We start from the raw sequence: 19,937 nt of genomic DNA, 5'->3' as shown, positions 1-19,937 counted from the left end.
TGGGTGGCTCTGTGACTGATGTGACCAATAGAGTGTGGCGGAAGTGATCCTGCACCAGTTTCTGGGCCCAGGCCTTAGTAAACTGGCAGCTTCCAACGCCTGTCTCTTGCAACACTCTGGAAGCACTAACTCACCATGTAAGAAGTCTGAACACCCTGACACTATGATGCTGGAGAAGCTACATGTACAGATGTTCCAGCTGACAATCCCTTAGCCTTCCAGCCATCTCTAAGAAGGTATCAGACATCACGGCATTATTCACAACAGTAAAAACATGGAAATAACCTAAGTGCCTGCCCATCAACAGATGACTAGATAAACAAACTATGGTACATACACACAATAATAGACACCTCTGCAATGTTAAGAATAAGGATGAATCCACAAAACATCCCATAACGTGAATGAACCCTACAGACACTGAATCAGAATCTACAGTTTAACACAATAACCAGATGATTTCTTCAGTGTGCAATCACCTGCGGATATAGATAAAATGTCATTTCTCATTTAGTAGATGTGAACGAGATGGACTGACACCATGGCAGCAGCAATGGGCTCAAGCATACCAACTGTGTGGATGACACCAGGCCAGGCAGCGTTTCATTCTGTTGTACATGAGGTCGCTGTGAGTTGGAACCAACTCAATGGCACCTAACAACAACAATTCAGTATATCTTGGTTAAAAATGTAACTTTCAGCAGGGGGTCAAACCAGAATGAGCCAGTTCAAAGTCCTGTTTTTAATTTTAAAATGTTTATGTAAATAAAAAGTGTGCACACTCTTTTACTTACAGTCATTTTCCAGATTCAGTCCCTGCTTTTATAAACATGCCTACCAGAGACACGGGTCCATAGTTTGATGGCTGATTCAAGTTCTGGTGTATATGCTTAGCAATCAATTATTTTATTCTCCTTTTTATTTGTCTTTAAATTTTTTATTCAGTTGCCTGTTTTTAGTGATAAAGATTACTAATGTTGTATCACATTTCTCCCATGTGGATCCACAACCCATTAGCGATAACAACATGACAATAACCTGTTAGAAAGTTCCGTGAAGTAGATGGAAGTTTTGTTATACCTCAAAAAATTAAAGGTTCAATGAATAAGCCTCCTGGGCATGTATGCAATTTTTGTAGGTAAAGGTCCCACAGTATCATCAAAGTCTCAAGGAATAGCAAGACACCAAAGAATAGGAACCACCTCCATTACAATCATCAGTAACAGAACCTACCATTTACTGAGCATGCACCAACTGGTATGGTGCTGTAAAATAGGTACTAGACTGCAAGGTGGGTTTGAACCATAAGGTCTATGGTTCAAACTCACCAGTGTTCCTTAGAAACCCTATACACGGTTGTTATGAGTCATAACTGACTGGACAGCACTTAACAACAATAACAACAAGCTATATGTAAAGCATAACCAAATCCTATTTTAGATAATACACCTCTAATGCTAATAACTGTGATTTTCCAAAGGTATACACAACACGTGCTGACATTCAAACATACAGCTGTGTGCTCTTTCCATTCAACTGCATTATGCTAAAACCAAAGAAAAGTATAAAACCACTCTATGAAGGCCTCTACTGGTCGGTAATTCCAGTACCCTGAATTCATATATAGTTTTACAAAGGACTGTAGTTTGATATGGAATATCCAGCCTGGGACTGCGACCCTTCTGCTAGAGAATGGAGCAAAACCCAAGGTCCTTAGAGCTCATCTGATGAACAGTCAGCGAAGGCTGAAATTGAAAGGACTACTGACTGCAGGATACTGAGATGGCCTTGAGAAGGAACAGCTGCCATGGCAACACCTAGAGAACCAAACAGGTTCATGCGCTTGGCACCAGAGTGTCAGAATATATGTTTTGAGGAGGCATGGAAACGGCATGTCTCACCTGCATAAAACAATCAGGACTGAAAATTGATAATCTTGGGTGGTTTCCTCAAACCTCCTTCAATATTCCTCGGGTAGGAAGATAGGTAAACTTAGCCCTGAAACCTGGTTCTACAGCTAACTAGCTAACTACCATAGTCAGGTAACCTAAGTCTGTGTGAGTGGTTATTTTCTAGTAAATGGTGATAATAATACATACTTCTCAGGTCCTTGAAGAGTTAAATGAACAACTACAGGACAAGTCTTCAGTACAGAAACTGGAGCACAGTAGAGGCCCAGGAAATGATATGGTCTGCCCTCACTCTCTCCATACGCATATGCCCAGATGTTTCCTATTCCCAAGTTTATCTGGCCACGGCATCACCATCCACCAGCCATCATTCTCTACTCCACAAGGTCCTCCTCACTCCACGTACACTTTGTCATCCAACAGGTTACAACCTCAGTGTACAGCACATCCTCAAATCGTGACACATGAGCCATTAAGACAGAGGTTCTGGTGCTTTCACATTGGTTAAGAGTGCCCAAACCCTACCTTGCCAACCACTCCTACCACCTACACAGATGTCTCAAAGGAGTTGTACATAAAAAGAAAAAACAAAGGCAGAATGGTAATGTTGCAACCCCATATCCAAAGCAAGACTTTCTGATTAAATTTCGTTTTTAAGGGTGAGGTCTCATTCTCTGACTGCCCCAGTTACAACCCTTAATCCCAGACCAACAACTCAAGCATACCTACAAGCAGAAAGAGAAACATACTATTAGAGATTAGAGAGAGACATAGGCAGGCCCCAAGGGAGAACCTGAGTTCTCTAACTTGAGAAACACCAAGTGGAAAAGTAACACTAGTGAGGAAGTCAGCCTGCCCAGTAAGGACCAGGTCATCCTAGGTCTGAAGCAAAAACGCTAAAGAATCTGGAACTTGTGTTCTTGCCTTTAAGGTATAGTCCCACCCATTAGCAAGGGTGGTCTAAAGAACATCCTGGACTAAGATTAATCAGATAATATATTAACTTCTCCTCCACTGAGGAGGTATTAGAAAGGAGGAGAAGTAAAAGCTGAGTATTGGGGAAGAAGAGAAAAGTGTTCCTCCTCCATAAAGAGCCCCCTCCTCTCCTGCCATTCCCATGGCCATTACCTTCTCCAGAATTTAAACTCTCATCTGGTCAACTGCAACAGGTTCCTAATTGGTCTTCGGGTATCTGAGCTCACACCCACCAAGTCACATGCATACCTGCGTTCATGACATACTTGTTCAGAAAAAATCCTTTGTTGTTGCTGTTAAGAGCCACTGAGTAAATTCCAACTCACAGAAACCCTGTAGAGGGTTTCTGAGGAACAGCTGGTTGGTTTGAACTGCTGACCTTGTGGTTAGCAGTCCAGTGCTTATCCTATAGCACCAAAATAGGACTCCACAGAGCTCCCTTATGTGTTACCCTATTTGCTTCTGACACAACGTAGGGGGTAAAAATTAAAAGTTTGAAAACCTCTATCCTCACCAAACCACCATACGGATTTAAAATATGCAGTATTTTTTATATCAACTGAGTGGCCTTAATTTCCCACACTAATGGACAATTTTCTTTTAAGATTCACAGGTGCACGCTGGTCCAACACTGAGCTGAGAACTGCCTTTGCATACCCAGGATTCTCTTCTCTCAGAGCAGATTGGGAAATGTTCTATTTTTTGGTTTGGGGGTTAATTTTATAGTGCATCACTTGAAAAATAAAACATCCTGAAAATCTTAGAATCACATTAGAAATGAAAACCCAAGCCCTCACATTTCCTTCTCCAGCCAACAAGTTTGTTTTTATCTTTGACCAGATGGAAAATGAGAAGGTTCTCATCCATCAAATTTTCACCTTATCAGGTTTCACTCTGAGAAAGCTTGTCAACTTGCTCAGTGCTTACCTTAAAATATACAAAGAACACTTCTCCAAAATCTTAATGAGCTATAGGAACTCAGTGATGAAAGGAGAATTTCCAGAATTAGGCTGAGACAGTGGTGTTCAACTCATGTTCAGTGGAGCCTCATTGTTTCTGGGAGCTACAGTCCTAGTAAGACAGAGGAAGGTGGAAGGGGCCAGGCACTCAACCTCATTTCACCCTGGGAAACTCCACTTTTACATGTTTTTTCTCCCTAAGAGTCCATCTGAACAAAAGATTCCGACGCTTAAAAAGAAAAGGAAAAAGTGGAAACCACTGGAAGAAAGTCTTTGCCCATAGAAGAGCGTCCTTGCCATCGAGAACAAACGGACCTGTATGGTACCCACTATGAAAGCAGACGTTTTGAGCAAGGGGGTCAATGCCACCTTCACTAGAAAGCTAGGATGAGTTGACAAAGGAACTGGGGTTCACACTGTGCAGGGCTCAAGGCACCAGAGGAGTCTCATTAACATCTGTAGGGCACAAGGCAAGGCACCACAACTCTCTAAACCTGTTTCCCCACCTGAATGATGCCACAGGAAGATGCCTGCCCTCGCCTCCAGCCTCCAGTCTCATTCATTATTTACCAGTGTGCCCCCAAGCCTTTGCAGAAGCCATCCCTCTGCCAGAAATGCATTTCCCTCTCCGGGCACCCAAGTAAACCTACATATCCTTCCAATCTCAGCTCAAATCTACCTTCTCTCTGAAGCTTCCCTTCCCTTCTATCCTCTTATCACCGCTTGCAGCACTGCCCATGCTTAATAGCTCCACGTCTTGGTTTCCATTATATTTCCCCACTAGATTCCTTCAGAGACTGTGTCTGTTTTGATTGAGTCCTATACTCCCAGTGCCCAGGACAGAGCCTAGGATAAAAATTATAATAAGAACCAGAGAAGGCCCTCTTTGTCTCCTGTAAGGACTATAGCAATTCCACGTGAAAGCTGATGGGCAAAGCATTTGAAAACAACAGTAACAGTAGCCTTCTCCACAAATCAGATACTCCAGTCTCTCCCTCTAAAGAGGTTCTAATTTCCTTCCTAGAGGGATCGATCAGCTGAAAAGGAAAAGACATGCACTTTCTTCAGAGGAGAAGTGAGAGTTAATCAAGAAAGAAATGTACAGCTTTGTTGACTTGACTAGTAAAAGGGCAGACTACATTTATTAGTCAACAGTGTCCATTAGATTCTATCAGGTACTGGGTCTGTCATTTGAAGTCCTGAGCCAGCACCTGCTACACAATTAAAAGGAGGAAAGCCAAAGGAAGAAAAGAAATCTAATACACTCTGTGTGTCAGGAAATACTAGAGTAGGCATTTTCCCTTGCATTGGAGTGTATCACTCATTTATTTAATTCTAACATAGATATATAATCAACTCCATAGGGCAGTGGGGGGGGGAGGGGAGGTAATCATTAGTTTACAAAAGCTAACTAAATGATCTGGCAAATATGAAATTCTAATCCAAGCTCAGCACTGCTTTCCACTATTCCAGATGCCTACTAAAATTACAAAGCTTTGAGTGCCCAAAGTCACAGTACTGTAGTCGTAGCCACCACCACCAGAATCATCATCATCATCAGTACCGTGGCCAGCATCATTTCAAACAATGCATCAGTTATGATGTGCCAGGTATTACACTAAATTTTATACTCTATTTCATATAACCCTTACAACTAACTCCCACTTTTCTGATAATGCTGTTTTCAATCCAACAACTAGTAAACGGTGGAGCCAGGATTTAAAAGCAGTTTGACTCCCAAGTCTCTGCATTCAACCTTTCCTAAAACAAACTGGAACTTGCAAAGACAGAACTTCTTCCAGCATATGATATTTATTACTTGACAAGGATACCAACTCAAAATTTTTACACCTCAAAAACAAAAGGAAGTTTGATCCCTCAATCAGGAAAAAAAAACAACAATGCCTCGGGTCTGTGGTCTTATCCCTAAGCAAGCAGCCTGTAGATTCTACCTGCACATGCCATGTTTTGATTACGGATCACCAAGAGATGTTCTGAATGCTGTCACAATCTCATTCGGAGCTATCCATCAGCCAGCACATGTGAGAACCGTAGGGGTTCTGGCTGAACTACCTTGAAATTAAACCTGCTCTGTCAAAGCACAAGGGATTAGCCAACTGGGTGACAGGTACAACTTTAATTAGATTTTTGGGCTTTAGCCAGGACTGTATCTTCACAGAGGTGAGTATCCAGGTACCGAAGCACACCCTTGTCAGGGTAGCAGATGACAGGTCCTGTAACAGACAAGAGCATTATGAGAAAATCTGGGGAATACCAGCTAAGCCTATGTCTAATAAATGTTGTTTATAAAGGAGAAGAAAAAGACTACAACTTGCCTCTCTTCCAACCCACACCAAGTAAAATATAGAGCACCTGGAACAGAAAAAACCAAACCTAAAATAAAGTTTTCTCTCCTACCATCATACCTCACCAAACATAAACACATACCTACTTTACAGGCACGAAAAGGAGGGCTTTAGGTCACTGGATCCAAACAATGTATCAGGGATGTGACCACTAGAGATTTCAGGACCCACAGAAGTTACAATATTTTCAATGTCACACTTAGGACACCGACTTAAGAATATTTGATTTTTTGGTTTGATATAATTTTGTTTAATTTCATTAGTTATTACACATCTGTTACCATCAAGTCACTTCTGACTCATAGGAACTCCATAGAGCAAAATGCACTTCCTCCTAAGGTTTCTGAGACTGTAATCATTACCTAAGCAGATTGTCACATCCTTCTCCCATGGAGTGGCTGGTGGGCTTGAACTGCTGACATGTGAGTCAGCAGCTGGGTGTTTCACCACTGTGCAAACAGGACTCTTAGTTGTTGTAAAGGCCTCTTGAATTTATTTGACAGGATATGGGTCCCTCTGAGGCAAGGAGGTATAATATAGCGTAGGTGATCTACCTATGACCCTCATTTTTTTACTTTATTATAAATAAGACTCACAAAGCTCCCATTCCCCACAGCTGAACACAGGCTGCACCATACCAAGTACTCAATAAATGTCTGTTGCATAAACAAACGAACAAACTTCAAATCACAACACACGCTGAGTCAACTGGCACTAGGCTATTATAATCACAGGCAATTCAAACAAAGATGACAAACGGACTCTCATGGCCAAACTTTTCAATGTTCATGCACATTCAGACACAGTGAATTCATATGCCTTCGATCCAGCCTACATTACCAGCAAAGGGACTGTCTCCCTCCAAAATGCTTAAGAACCAGCACAATGAGACTGGCAGTAAATGTTTTTGGCATGAGCAAAGGATGGTTTGATCACATCAAGAAGAGAACTGCTTGGCTTAACATCAGAACTCAGGAAATGCAGTAAAAACCAGTCCTGCTGGACAGGGGACCACGGTCCGGGTGTATTTAAACCCAGGCTTATCTATAAACAGGGCTGCAGAATTTCCAACTGATTTTGTAGTTCTTGTCCAAAAAAAAAAAAAAGGGAATAATAATAAACAGCTAGATACAGTCCCAGGGACTGAAAACTTTAATACTTACAAGCTTACTAACTTTGACAACATTGATCTGGCCTGTGCAAAATTGCTTTTACTGAATGGAGCATTGTTGAAGACTCTGAGAGTCCTCTTTACAAAAACCCACCAGAGAAAACGCTTCCCCCAGGCCTCAGTGCCTGCAAACACTGTCCTTTGATCTTAACATTTTCATCTCACAGACACAGGAGACCTTGTAACTGAATTTCCCTTTTTACTTTCGCTGCCAGGAGCTACCAGCTGAATCTTAAGTCCCCTCTTTAATACTGCTGAGGATGTCACAAAATACATTTCTACATACTCAGTGTGTGGTTCCATTTTACAAGTCACTCTTTTTTTTTCTTGACCCTAACGCCTTTATTTTTAATCTCATTTAATTATATGAACTACTATAAACCTCTGAAAATGGTTTTTGAAACACAAAAAGAAATAAATTACAATTTTTAAAGTTTCAATTAACCAGAAGGCCTTGAGTTGGGTGTCCTGGAGAATGATTAATCTGATTTACTAAGGGCTTGCTAAAAAGCTAAAAATGTAACATCTTCCTTACTGCAAAACCAAACACAATATTTTAACATAATTACTGGTAGTTGGCATAGCCACAGCATAGTATCTTAGGCAATGCCGAAATTAAGAGCCTATAGGCCTGGCTGCATGTCACACATATATGAAACGGGTCGAGTCATTGAGATTCTGAGTCTCACATCAATCTGTAAAATAGGGATAACATTCTCTCCCTGTCAAAATCACAGGGTCATGGGCATCAATGAAAAGATAGGCGGTCACTTTACAAACTGTGAAGTACAATGTACAGCTAAGGATTCATACCTGCTTGAGTTCTACGACTCTGAATAGTATTTTTCATTACCAAAGAGGATGTTCAAGACTGAGAACAAAACCTGTGTTTTGGATATGTTATCTTACCAATATTTTCTGACTCCAACCTGGGGAAAGCAGTGAAGTTCAAGTAAGTGTGACAAAGACAAAAAGCTGAGTACTCAAGAGTCCTGGTGGGGGAAGCTTCCGGGGTCACAGCTCAACATCCCTGTTGAAGAGGAACAGATTCCTTCTGTTTCCCTCCACATCCCTGACCTCTCAGAGCCTTACTCAGGTGTCAAGAAAAGGCCTTTTCTTTTTTTCTATATATAGTGAGCTTAGTGATAGTTTACATGGGAGTATATCGGTTTTACACCATCATTTCATTGTAATGATTACAATCTCCTCTGTGCATCATCATTCAACAGAATTTGCTTCCATTCCCTCTTGTTGTTTGTTGTTGTTGTTGTTGTTGTTGTTGTTGTTTGGGGGGGATGTACACAGAAACACTCAGGAATATGAAATCATCTAAACAACCAGAGGGCACATTCTGCAAACCTGCCTCCTGACCGCCAGCACTCAGTCACTCTCTTTCCATGAGTCTAGAGTCCTCACCTCTGCCTCCATCTCTGGTGTCTGGATACGGTCCCACTTTCTGCTTGTGCTCTTCTCCCTTGATGGTCCTAGGGTCCTGTTTCTGGACTGTAAGATTAACTACTCCATTTTTGTTATAAAACTTATACCTTTACAGTTGTGACAGTCTCAATTAGTTAAGATAACAATTACTCACTATTGAATCATAAGAATCTTATCCTCATCTCTTTTCACCAGACCCGTCTAGACAAGATGAAAACTATTCAGTGGGAACTCTACCCTCCCCTACACACTCTTAAACTAAGCTCCCTCTTGAAAATTTGTAAGCCAGTCACTTCTTGCCTTTATTGCCGCCTCATTTTAGACAGCCAATGTCTAAATTGCCTATCCCAATCTACCCTATATACAGAGGGGATAGGATTAATACTTGATGTGAAGACTCCTTCCCTCTCAGTTGGTATTTTGAGCTACTACCTCCATAAGTATAGGTGAAGTTCGTCAAAGTGTAGCAATTTACACTCTTTTCCTTTACCAAAAATTATTTGTTTGTTTTTCAATCTTCCTCTAGTCGAGTTCATCAAGTCATCAAGGCCAGATCAAATGGGTACTATATGCAAGTTTGAGCATTCTTGTGCATCTCCCCTCACTTCATATCAGCTGGATGCTTCACTCTCAGCTCTAGCCCTCCGTGGTTATGTCCTTGTCCATGGGCTCAGGTGTCCTCAGGTCTCACCACACTTTGGACCAACCAGCCCTTCCTCTTCTCCCTCTCATCTCCAGGTCAATGGGAGTCTAGGGAATGTGGTTGAACTCAGCCCATTTCTTCATTGCTGGAAAATGCCTTTTCTTATTTTCTTCCTTGCAGTCTTCCAGGCCAGTCCATCAGACAGGTCTTTCTAAGCTACAAATCTAATCCCATCAATCCTCTGCTTAACTCCCCCTCTAGAAGGGACCCACTGCCTGGAGGTCAGGTCCAAGCCTCCAAACTCTGCATTCAAGGCCCATTCTCCAAGTTACCTCTTGTCATGCCCCTAAACACAATCCCCTTCACTACAGACCCAAATTCTTCTTCCCCTGAAGCACACGACATTCTCTTTCACCTTTGTGCCTTCATCTTTTGTCCAACACCTTCCTGTGTTCATCTTAACCTCCTTGCTCATCTTAACCTTTAAATACACTTCAGAACCAGTTCAAAAGTTAACCTCCCCAGAGCCTTCTCTGATGCTGCTGTTCATCCCCTTCCTCTGGGCTCCATGGTACTCTGCTTGTACCTTTGTTGTAGAATTGCCCTCATGCCTAGTATAGAACTGGCACAGAGTAAACAAACGTCCAATGTTGCTGAATGTCTTTCTTTTGCCAAGGTCAAAACAGACACCACTAAAAGAGCTAGTTTTTGTTGGTGTGTTTCAATCCAAAAGCAACAGCAGTACTAGTTGGTGAGCGAGAGGCACTCTTGCTAATTAAAGAGCCTGACTAAGGAATCAAATTGCTCAGATATGCAGGGCTAGTGGGCTATGCTGTACCTCTGCATTCATGCTAGCAACATAAAGTAAAAGTGTCACCTCATTGTGTTTCCCCAGAGGATACTGGGCCCCATTTGATCATATACATACACTTGTCATTTGATCATATGCAGTCCCTAAATAATCACTGTCCCAAGCACTGCTATAAAATAGTCACGTAAGAGAGGCACAGGCAAGTCTTGTAACTATGTTAGGTAAATATACCATTAATGCAATACCCATGCAAAAAAAGAAAAAAGGAAACCATGGCTAAATCCTCTTGTCAGAAACATACATATGACGCGATACAGAAACATAGTCATGATGAGATAGTAGGAAGCTCCGAATCACAGGTATGCTCACCTGAGGTAAACAATTACAGAACACTGTTTCGGTCTATGACGGTCCATGTAATAAAACCATCCTTTTGGAGTTTAACTTCTCATCCGTTTCCAACATATGCTTCTAGAAGAAGGTGCCTACTTCTGCCAAAGCATGTGATCAAGTTGGCATCCTCAGTACCTCACCCTGGGACCATTCTGACAGAAACTCGGGAAGTGGTGACGTGTCAATAGAGCCTCTCTCGTCTTATGCAGTGAAAGGCAATGAAGGGTCCAATGATGGAGCTAGAGTAAGTGAACTCAAAAGACGGAAGCCAACTCTCAGAGACACAGAGCAGACCCTGGTAGCACTGTAGTGACCTCTTTCTGCCACGTTCAAGAAAATCCCACTCACAGCACACTTGACCCCAGTCCTTCCTGCTTACTCATGCTCACCTTCCATCCCATGCCAAGTATTTCCTTCCTTGTGAGGATGTTTACATGTTCTTAACAAGAGCAGTACAAAATTCTTTAGGAGGCACCAGGGTTTACATGAGTAAGTGAACTAAGGAACTGATAAACAATGACAATGGAGGGATTTTGTTGTTGTTAAGTGCCGTCGAGTCGATTCCGATCCACAGCAACCCTGTATAGGGTTCCAAGGAGCAGTGAGTGGTCAGCTTGAACCACCAACCTTGAGGTTTGAACCAACTCTGCAGTCCAGCACATTGGCCCGCAGCACCACACCAGAGAGACGTAGATAAATTACAGCTCATCCACTTGATACGTTATGTAGCCATTTCAGATATTACCTTGACTGAGTTATAATGTAAAAAATATATGTAGTTATTTCCTGTCATTCAAATTTTAGTGAGTTTGCATTTTCATGACAAGGAGATAAACTATTTAAAAAAATTTTTAATTGATACCCAAAAGTGAAGGATGTAAAAACTGAAGAGTTAACTACAAAAATAGCAAATCTTATTAGAAGACTCTTTGGCCAGTCTTTTCTTTACCTCACCCACAATGGTGTTGTGGTTGTTGGTAAGTGCTGTCAAGTGAGTTCTGACTCACAGCGACTCTATATAGGGTTTCCAAGGAGTGGCTGGTGGGTTTGAACCTGCAACCATGGGGTTAGTAGTCTAGTGATTACGCTACAGCGACACACCAGGACTCACTACTCAAATATTTTCCTTCTTATTCAACTCATGTCACCTCCTCCTAGACGGTTTCCCTGACTACTCCACACCACAAGGATCTTTTACACTGAGATTCTAAACTCCATAATTAGCTCTAGATTTTAAACTGTGTTGTATTTTGCCATTTTCATCTCCCTTAGAAAAATAAAGCTTTCCGCAGTCATGCCTTGCACTGTCATCAGCACCTAAATCGGGTCCATTTGGTGTTCAGTAACACTGAACAAATCTGGGTAAGCAGGTCTTTTCATAACATGCAGCAAACAAGCACACTGCAATGTTGCCACTGACAGCATAAAACTGAGCCAGCCCTTCAGATAAATATTTTGGCAGCAAGATTAACCGGTATCAAATATTTGCACCATCTGCCCCAATAATCTCATGCCTCAGAATCTATCCTAGGGATTTAAAGAGAAGAAAGAAAACTGTCTTCCCAACAATGTTCTTTGTGGCATTCTTTAAATAGCCAAAATGGCCAACAAATGAGGAAATGTGTTAAGTAAAGCATGTGAGATCTAATCAATGAAAGACTATGAATCGCTTAACATGATCTAGCATCGACAACACAGAAAATGTACTTGACAATGTAAGTGATCAGACACTACTAGCACCACTTAACTTCTCATGAAACAGGGAGCCCAGCTACACACGGACTAGAGAGTAATGCTAAGAAACAGTTGCTTTGCTCAAGCAATGAAATTCCTTATTTTTCTAAAATTTACATTATAGCACTTTTAGTGTTCATTAAAATTTTTATTAAAATACAAAAGAATTTGTATTTGAATTCTGTCCTCAGTGTTAACATTTGGATTTCAAACAATGGATCTGGCATGTCTAGCAGCAGCAGTAGCAGCCAGCAGAGGTGTAGCCACTGTTACCTGTGGATTCTTCGGCAGCTCTCCATGCTAGGGATTCTGCCTGCCCCCAGGCTCAGTGCAGGTACTTCAATTAGCCTGCGTGTCACCAATCATTCAGGCTCAGACCCTACCCTCTCCGACTGCATCAGGCAGTCACTTTGGGCGCTACTCTCAGGAAAGGTAAAATTAAAAGTTGCCGATTATGGAAGTTTAAATATAATTGAGATTCTAAAAGGTAATGCATACATATTTTGCCTCGAAATTCAGAGAAAAGGTTTTTAAATGCTAAAATCCAAGGCTGAGTAAAATACAGTATTAAAAATGGATCATTCTCATATAGGGAAACCCAGTACAATCTTTCTGAAAACAATCTGAGGATATGTATAAAGTAGCCTTAAAAATATTCACACTCTTTGACCCAATAATTGTATCTAATGAGGATATAATCAGTGGATAAATGATGTTTGGTGCAGCATTCATTATAAGGCAAAAAGAGAAGGGGGGTGTGGGCAGATGATCAAAATGTCCTACTACAAAGGACTAGTTAGTTAAGTACATTATAGCACATCCAAGTGATGAACTATTATATGTAGGGGGGTGTGGGGAGGGGCACCATGTTTTTGAAGAACCTTCATGACATGGAAACATACTAAAGAGAAAATGCCAATGCCAAACAAAAACCTGCATTTTCAGCTTGATGCTAATGGTGTGTGTGTGAGAGAAAGAGCGTGCTCATGTTTATAAAAGGACTGAAACATCAAATGGTTAACACTGGTCTTTAGCTGATGAGAAGACGAGTGAGCACTTTCCCTCTTTCTAACTCACATATGGACAGTCTACCCTTTCTACAGTGACTGTTGTCCTGTGACAGCCCAGCCCACTGCACTGCCCACCATTTCAGAAGAGTACTCACAAGGATGGTGTAATCGTCTTCCCTCTTCTCCCGATGGGCTCCCTCCAGGTCCTTTTCTAGTCTCTCTCTCTCCTGCTGCAAGTCGTTCAGCTCCTGGGTGACTTTCTTAATGCTTCTACAGAGTCTATGGTTCTCCGTACTCTTGGTGAGGTTTTCTGCACGCAATTCAGTCAAAAGGACTTCCTTTTCTGACAGGGCAGCCTCATAGGCTTCAGATCCCTAGACATAAAGGGAGAGAGGTGGGATGAGCTGATTTTCATACCTCTTTATGCAAACCAAAACCTGTGCTGCATTTTCAATTCTAACTCAACAGTCTTCTTCCACCAGTTTCTGGACTTCAGTCACAACTCCTTCATTCATTGAAATTGTTGTTCGTCTCTCTCCTGTCATCTCTGAGATCTTCCCACATTCCTTAAAAAACCCGATCCAACTAAAAACCATTGCTTTGTGTGAGCAGCATCCCTATAAATTTGTTCTAAAACTTCAGCACATTGGGAAGATGTTTAAAATTTTATATTAGTCCTGATCTCAAAATCTTTTTTTCCCCCATGGCACAAAAAGTATCTCTTTTTTTGGAATATTAATAATATTTTTTTGGAATAACAATACTAAGACATGTGTTATTCCTGAGAAAACTTATTTGCAGTCATATACTGATTGCAGAGACATGCTTAAAACGTGTTTTCTTTGGAATAAATCCATGTATGCATGAATTGGTATAATAGTAGCAATACTTTTTGACTCACCCTTGTATACAGAGATATTAATGCTTACAGAAGTGTGAAAAAAAGGGGGAAAGGGGGATTCATCGTAACTGAAAAAACACACTGAATAAAGGCAGGGTAAACAGCCAATTATTGTACTATCAATAAGTCGTATATTTATGAATTGGCAAAAGTTGTCTGATATATATACTTACAGCAATGACTAAATAAAAGTAGCTGCTGAGACTGCTTATATACAAACACTTCATGAGGTTTAGTTTCTTGATCATGGCTTCATGGGACATCCCAGTTACTTGGCCTAATAAACGTGTTTAGTGCTTCTGTTCTACCTCCTAGTTCACTGTGTAGTACCTGAATTTGAAAAGCTTGCAAGCAGCCATCCAAGGTGCAACAGTCTCCAATCCCCTCTGTTTAACTAACTGCAGCATCACAGGAATAAGGAGAGTCAGGAGAAAGAGGAAAATGTGGAATGTATAGCTAGCTAACTGCCTCCATGAACAACTGACATCTTTGCCATGAGACCAGAAAAACCACTCATGACCCTTTTGATCAAAGATTCCACAGAAGAATCCTGATTAAAGGGGGGAAAACTGCAGAACGTAATTTCAAATTCTCATAGACTCTAGACTTTTCTGGAGCCATGGAGGGTGGATGAATCCCTGAAACTACAGCCCTAAAATCATCTTTTAAGCTTATCCAAAAATATTCCCTGAAGTTATCTTAAAATCAAACAACTGTCTAGCTAAACTAGTGAAAAAGGTCTGCCTAAAAGATAAAGCTTTTATAAGAACTATCTATATGGGCTGAAACTGACAACACCACCACTAAAAATTAGATGGGAACATTAGTGGGCAGTGAGCTTATGTTAATGAGGGAAGAACATTGTACAACTCAAAGAATGTCAACAATGTCCCTAAAGTGTACATGTAGAAACTGTTGAATTGGAGTATGTTTTGCTGTGTATATCCTCAACAAAAAATTAAGTAAAATTTAGGAAAGAAAAACAATCAAAGTAAATCTCTTTACACATAAGTTCACTGGTGATTTTAATAAACCTCTTTATAACTTCTAAATATTTTATCTATTTCCTGTGACATGCATTTTTACTTTTATAGCCTTGGAGTGAGGAGGAACAATACTCTTTTTGAATATAATTGTTTAATGGGTAAGAAGGTAACCAACCAGGCCATACTATAACCTTTACAAAGTCACACCTAGGATTTGAATTCAGATCTCTGTCTCTGCACTTGGGCAGCTAAACCAAGATAATGAATAATGAAATGCTTGTCATTGCTTCAATGTCAGGCTTGAATACCAACCCTATAAACTTTGGCTATTTTACTTGTGATGCAATTAGTTCAATCATACAACAACCCTAAAAGGTTGTGGTGATGGTGGTGGTGGTGATAGTGTGCCGTGGAGTCGGTTCCGACTCATAGCAACCCTGCATAGGGTTTCCAAGGCTATAGATCTTTAAGGGAGCAGAAAGCCTCAGCTTTCTCCCATGGAACTGCTGACCTTGAGGTTATCAGCCCGACTCGTACCCACTACACTACCAGAGCTCCTTTAAAAGGTTGTACTGTGTGAAAGCACATGTACTGACAAGTGTCTGTGAAACAATCATACTCATAATGAAACAGCCAATAGAAGCATGCTGTATGCATTTACTCACACACACAATCATAGTAGTGGTAAAAACATGAGCTTTGGAATTCGATTTGAGTATGTGTCCTGGCAGCCTGTAAAATGGATAAGCAGGCTTCCTCCATGTGCGGCAATTGAGATTAAATAAGGGCTCTCCGAACAGCCAACTTGACATGTAGAACCTGAAGAGTTTCAACAATTCCTAACCAACCATGCACTGTGAGACAAGAAACCTAGCCAACATTGTGCACTGTTGGGGTCATATGCTGGAAAGTCAGCTCCAACTCATAGCGACCCTGTATAGGGTTTCCAAGAGCAGCTGGGGGGTTTGAACCACCAACCTTGTGGTTAGCATGATTAGAAGTCCAGTGCTGATCCTACAGTACCAAACCAGGGACCTCAAATATCATTCCTAAAATCTTTCAATTATAAGAAGGTTAAAAATTAGTCAATCTATACTAAATATGGAGTCCAGATGTGACATTGTAGATAAGCACTGGCCTGCTAACCACTCCTCAGAGACCCTATACAGGGTCACTATGAGTCAGAACCAACATGCCGGCAATTAACAAATAACAACCATACTAAACCTGGGCAACGTTACACTTATAAAACTTTTCTCTCCTTCAGCAACCAAACATAACAAGTAATATTATCATAACGCTTACAAGCATGTCTGATGCCTCTGGTTGTCAACTCACACAATGGGAAATATAGATGATTTTCTTAAGAATTCAGCTTTGAAAACTTATTTCCCAAAGCAAGGGGAAAAAAAAACACAAAAAAACTCAAGTGTAATCTCAGCTCCGTTTCATCAACCACTGTCAAAACAGTGAAGGAAAGCAAGTCTGAGATTCCAAAGTCAGAGATTTATCTATGCTTCCAGCACCCCATGATTTAAACCAAATTACTTCAATTATTCTTATTGTGAACCCAAACTTTGAAAAGATAAGGCATGGGATATGAATCTTAGGAACCAAAGAATCTTAAATTAGGTTTAAGTTCTAACTCCTACTTTATAACCAAGGGCAACATTGGTGGAGAGAGAACGGTGAGCTTTAGACAGCTGAGGAGTTACTCAACTGATGGCGCTATTAGCACTAGGCAGGCACTAGACATGTGAATTAGAAGCACGTTTGAAAAAAAATCATTAAAAACACAACTAAAAGTAGAAAAAGAGAGGGAAGATCAAGGATGTCTAATCAGGAGACTTTGCAGTTCATGCAGGTCAGAAACACTTAAACTTGGCCCTGTGCTCCTCTTCATAGAGAGGAGGGAACAGACACCTGAGCAGCAGGCAAGACTGAAGACTCCCAGTGAAGGGAGGTTGAGGTGACAGGCACAGACTCTGGAGTGGCAGTGGCTCTAGGATCAAATCCTAGCTCTGTCAGTTTTGTGACACCAGGCTAATTACTTGAATCTCTCTGAACCTGGGTTTCCTCAGCAATAAAACCAAGACAGTAACAGTTTCTACTTCATACAACAATTGTGCAGGCTGAGATAATCCATGGAGCGTACATTATACAGGTCTTGGTAAATAGTATGTGTTCAATAAAGAGCAGGTGTTATTACTAGCAATTACTACAGTTAAAGTCTGGCCCTGGCACTTGCTAGCTGCGTGGCATTGAATAAGTTGAATGACCCTCTGAGTCTAACAGACTTCACAGATGCAAGGCAGGCAGAGATCATCGTTTTCCCCATAGGGCTGTTGGTGGTGGTGGTGGTGGTAAGTGCCATCAAGCTGGTTCTGACTCATATTGACCCTGTGGAGGGTTTCTGCAGAGTGACATTAGCAATCTAGTGATTAAACTACAGAGCCACACCAGGACTCCCCATAGAGTTGTTCATATATCGTGTACAGCCTACACCTGGTGCAGAGTAGCTCAACCCTTCTAACTGTGGTAATACTTGGCATCAATGTCATTATGAAGGAAGCTGACTCTAGTCCACTGTTTTCTAAACAGGAGTTATCCAGCATGGAGACTACTGATGACAGAATTAAACAAGCACCCAAATCCCACCAAGAATTTCCCTTTAACCAAGACTAAGACTCAATGGGAATACACGCTCTGATTGGTGACCACACTCGTCACCGATAAGGGGAAGTGAGGGAAAAACAGCAATGAAGTGGCGAGCTAAGCCCTACAATGTTCAGTAGACTTCTGTGAACCCAGGTGAAGACCTGGTTGGCCAGCAGTGTGACAAGATCTGGGGACTCTTGGGCCCAGAGTCAGTGTCATAGCCACAGAGGTCTAGAGTGGAGAGTGAAGCATCCAGCTGATAAGAAGAGAGGGCAACCCATACTAATCCACTAAAGTGGATTCTTAGTTGGTTGCTAGGATGTAGGAGTAGGGATAGGGGTGGGAGGGGAAGGTGGAGCACAGGGCAGGGAATAGACACAGGATAATTTGGGTATTGGGTGGGGGGGGGCAATATACAAGTAAGGAGAGGGGAATCGAAGGACAAAGCAGATGGGAGAACAATTAGACAGGTATGAATGGGCTAAATGGGACAGAGGTAAAAAATGATGTAGGCACAGCTTTGGAACAACAGGGCTCTGGAATACAGAGACTGTGACATGGATGGAATGGGGGAAAAGGGGGAATAATGTTAAGATGCTTGGCTGTCTTTTGAATCATGGTTTTCCTTGCAATATATTATGAAACAGACACTGGAGGGGGAGAGAAAGGAATAACCAGAAATATCAACATGGAAAGCTTGTAAGCTCATCTTCTGCCTATAACTGACTGGAATACCTAAAATGGGGCTACAATGTATCTAGTGAAGGAGGTTTACTGAGGAGCGTCTGCATTACATGGGAGTATAGATGGAAGCCCGAACCACATCCAGACCTTCAGAGACGGGAAATTTTCCACTTGAAAGGACAAGCAGACCAGCCAGAAGCAGCTAGAAAACCATAAGATACTTCTTGAAAGAAGGACCTACAGGAAAAATACAAAACAACAAGGGCAGTCCGACTATTACCACAAGAACATACAAGTTGCTTGCCCAGGAGACCTCAAGGCAAGTGGTTGGATCCTCTCAGTGCAAATTCTCTTCCAAGACTAAGATGCAAGGGAAATATACACTTTGATTGACAACCACGCACGTCACCCAGAATGGGTGACCGAAGAACATCAATGAAGTGGCAAGTTAAGCCCTACATCGTTCAGCAAACTACTGTGAACCTGGGTGAAGACCTGGTCGGCCAGTAGTGAGGCAACACCTGGGGACTCATGGGCTCAGAGTCAATGACACAGCCACAGAGGTCTAGAGTGGAGAGCGGGGCGGCCAGCCAATAAAAAGAGGCCGGACAGATGCAAGAACACCCACACTTGCAGATGATACCCACTTGACCTGGCTTCAATGACTGGATAAACAGAGCTCAACCCAAAGAAGAAAGAAGAGGAAAAAAAGCTCCATCTGATACAATTCGATAAACATGACCTACACCTATAAATGCAGCAGCTCAAAAAAGGAAACAAATTCCTGCTGCAAGAACTATTCCCACCCCCTCCACACAAAGGGTACATAGGAATGGGCAACTTGGACATTGGCTACCCAAAATGGAGGAAGGGATACAAAGGTAAGAAGTGACCGACTTACAAGCTTTCAAGAGGGAACCTAGATCCAAAGGGCATGGAGGAAGGTAGAGTCTCCAGTGAATAGTATCCAGCCTGTCCAGGAAGGGCTGATGAAACGAAATACAGAATGGGTCTCTTGTGATGCAATAGTGAATAATTGTTATCAGGACTGATTGTGAGGATTGGAAATCTAAAGGTGGACATTTTGTAGCAAGGAGGGGAGTGATTAACTTTTCAGTCTAAGAGCGGAGGACCCTAGGAACATCAATGGAGAAAAGCGGAGAGTGGGATCCTACCCAGAGAAGCAGTGAGGCCTGAGATGGAGGCAGAGAAGATGACGTCAAGAGATGGTGGGGCTGGGGACTCGGGATCAGGAGATGGAAAGGGGCTGAGGACTGTGGTGGCGGGGGTGCAGGCTTA

General features: G+C 41.8%; 1 protein-coding gene across 1 annotated transcript in view; it reads right to left on the bottom strand.

Annotated features, from left to right (window-relative positions):
• The window catches only part of CDK5RAP2 (CDK5 regulatory subunit associated protein 2), a 255,327-nt gene that overhangs the window by 165,181 nt on the left and 70,209 nt on the right, over positions 1 to 19,937 (bottom strand). Inside the window, exon 12 of the mRNA XM_006865676.1 lies at positions 13,565 to 13,783. Within this exon, the coding sequence (XP_006865738.1) occupies positions 13,565 to 13,783 (219 nt within the window). The remainder of the gene's footprint in view (positions 1 to 13,564; positions 13,784 to 19,937) is intronic.

The sequence above is a fragment of the Chrysochloris asiatica genome, unplaced genomic scaffold (genome assembly GCF_000296735.1).
Source record: "Chrysochloris asiatica unplaced genomic scaffold, ChrAsi1.0 scaffold00081, whole genome shotgun sequence".
Classification (NCBI taxonomy): Eukaryota; Metazoa; Chordata; class Mammalia; order Afrosoricida; family Chrysochloridae; genus Chrysochloris; species Chrysochloris asiatica.
This window is presented reverse-complemented; position numbering and strand designations above follow the sequence as displayed.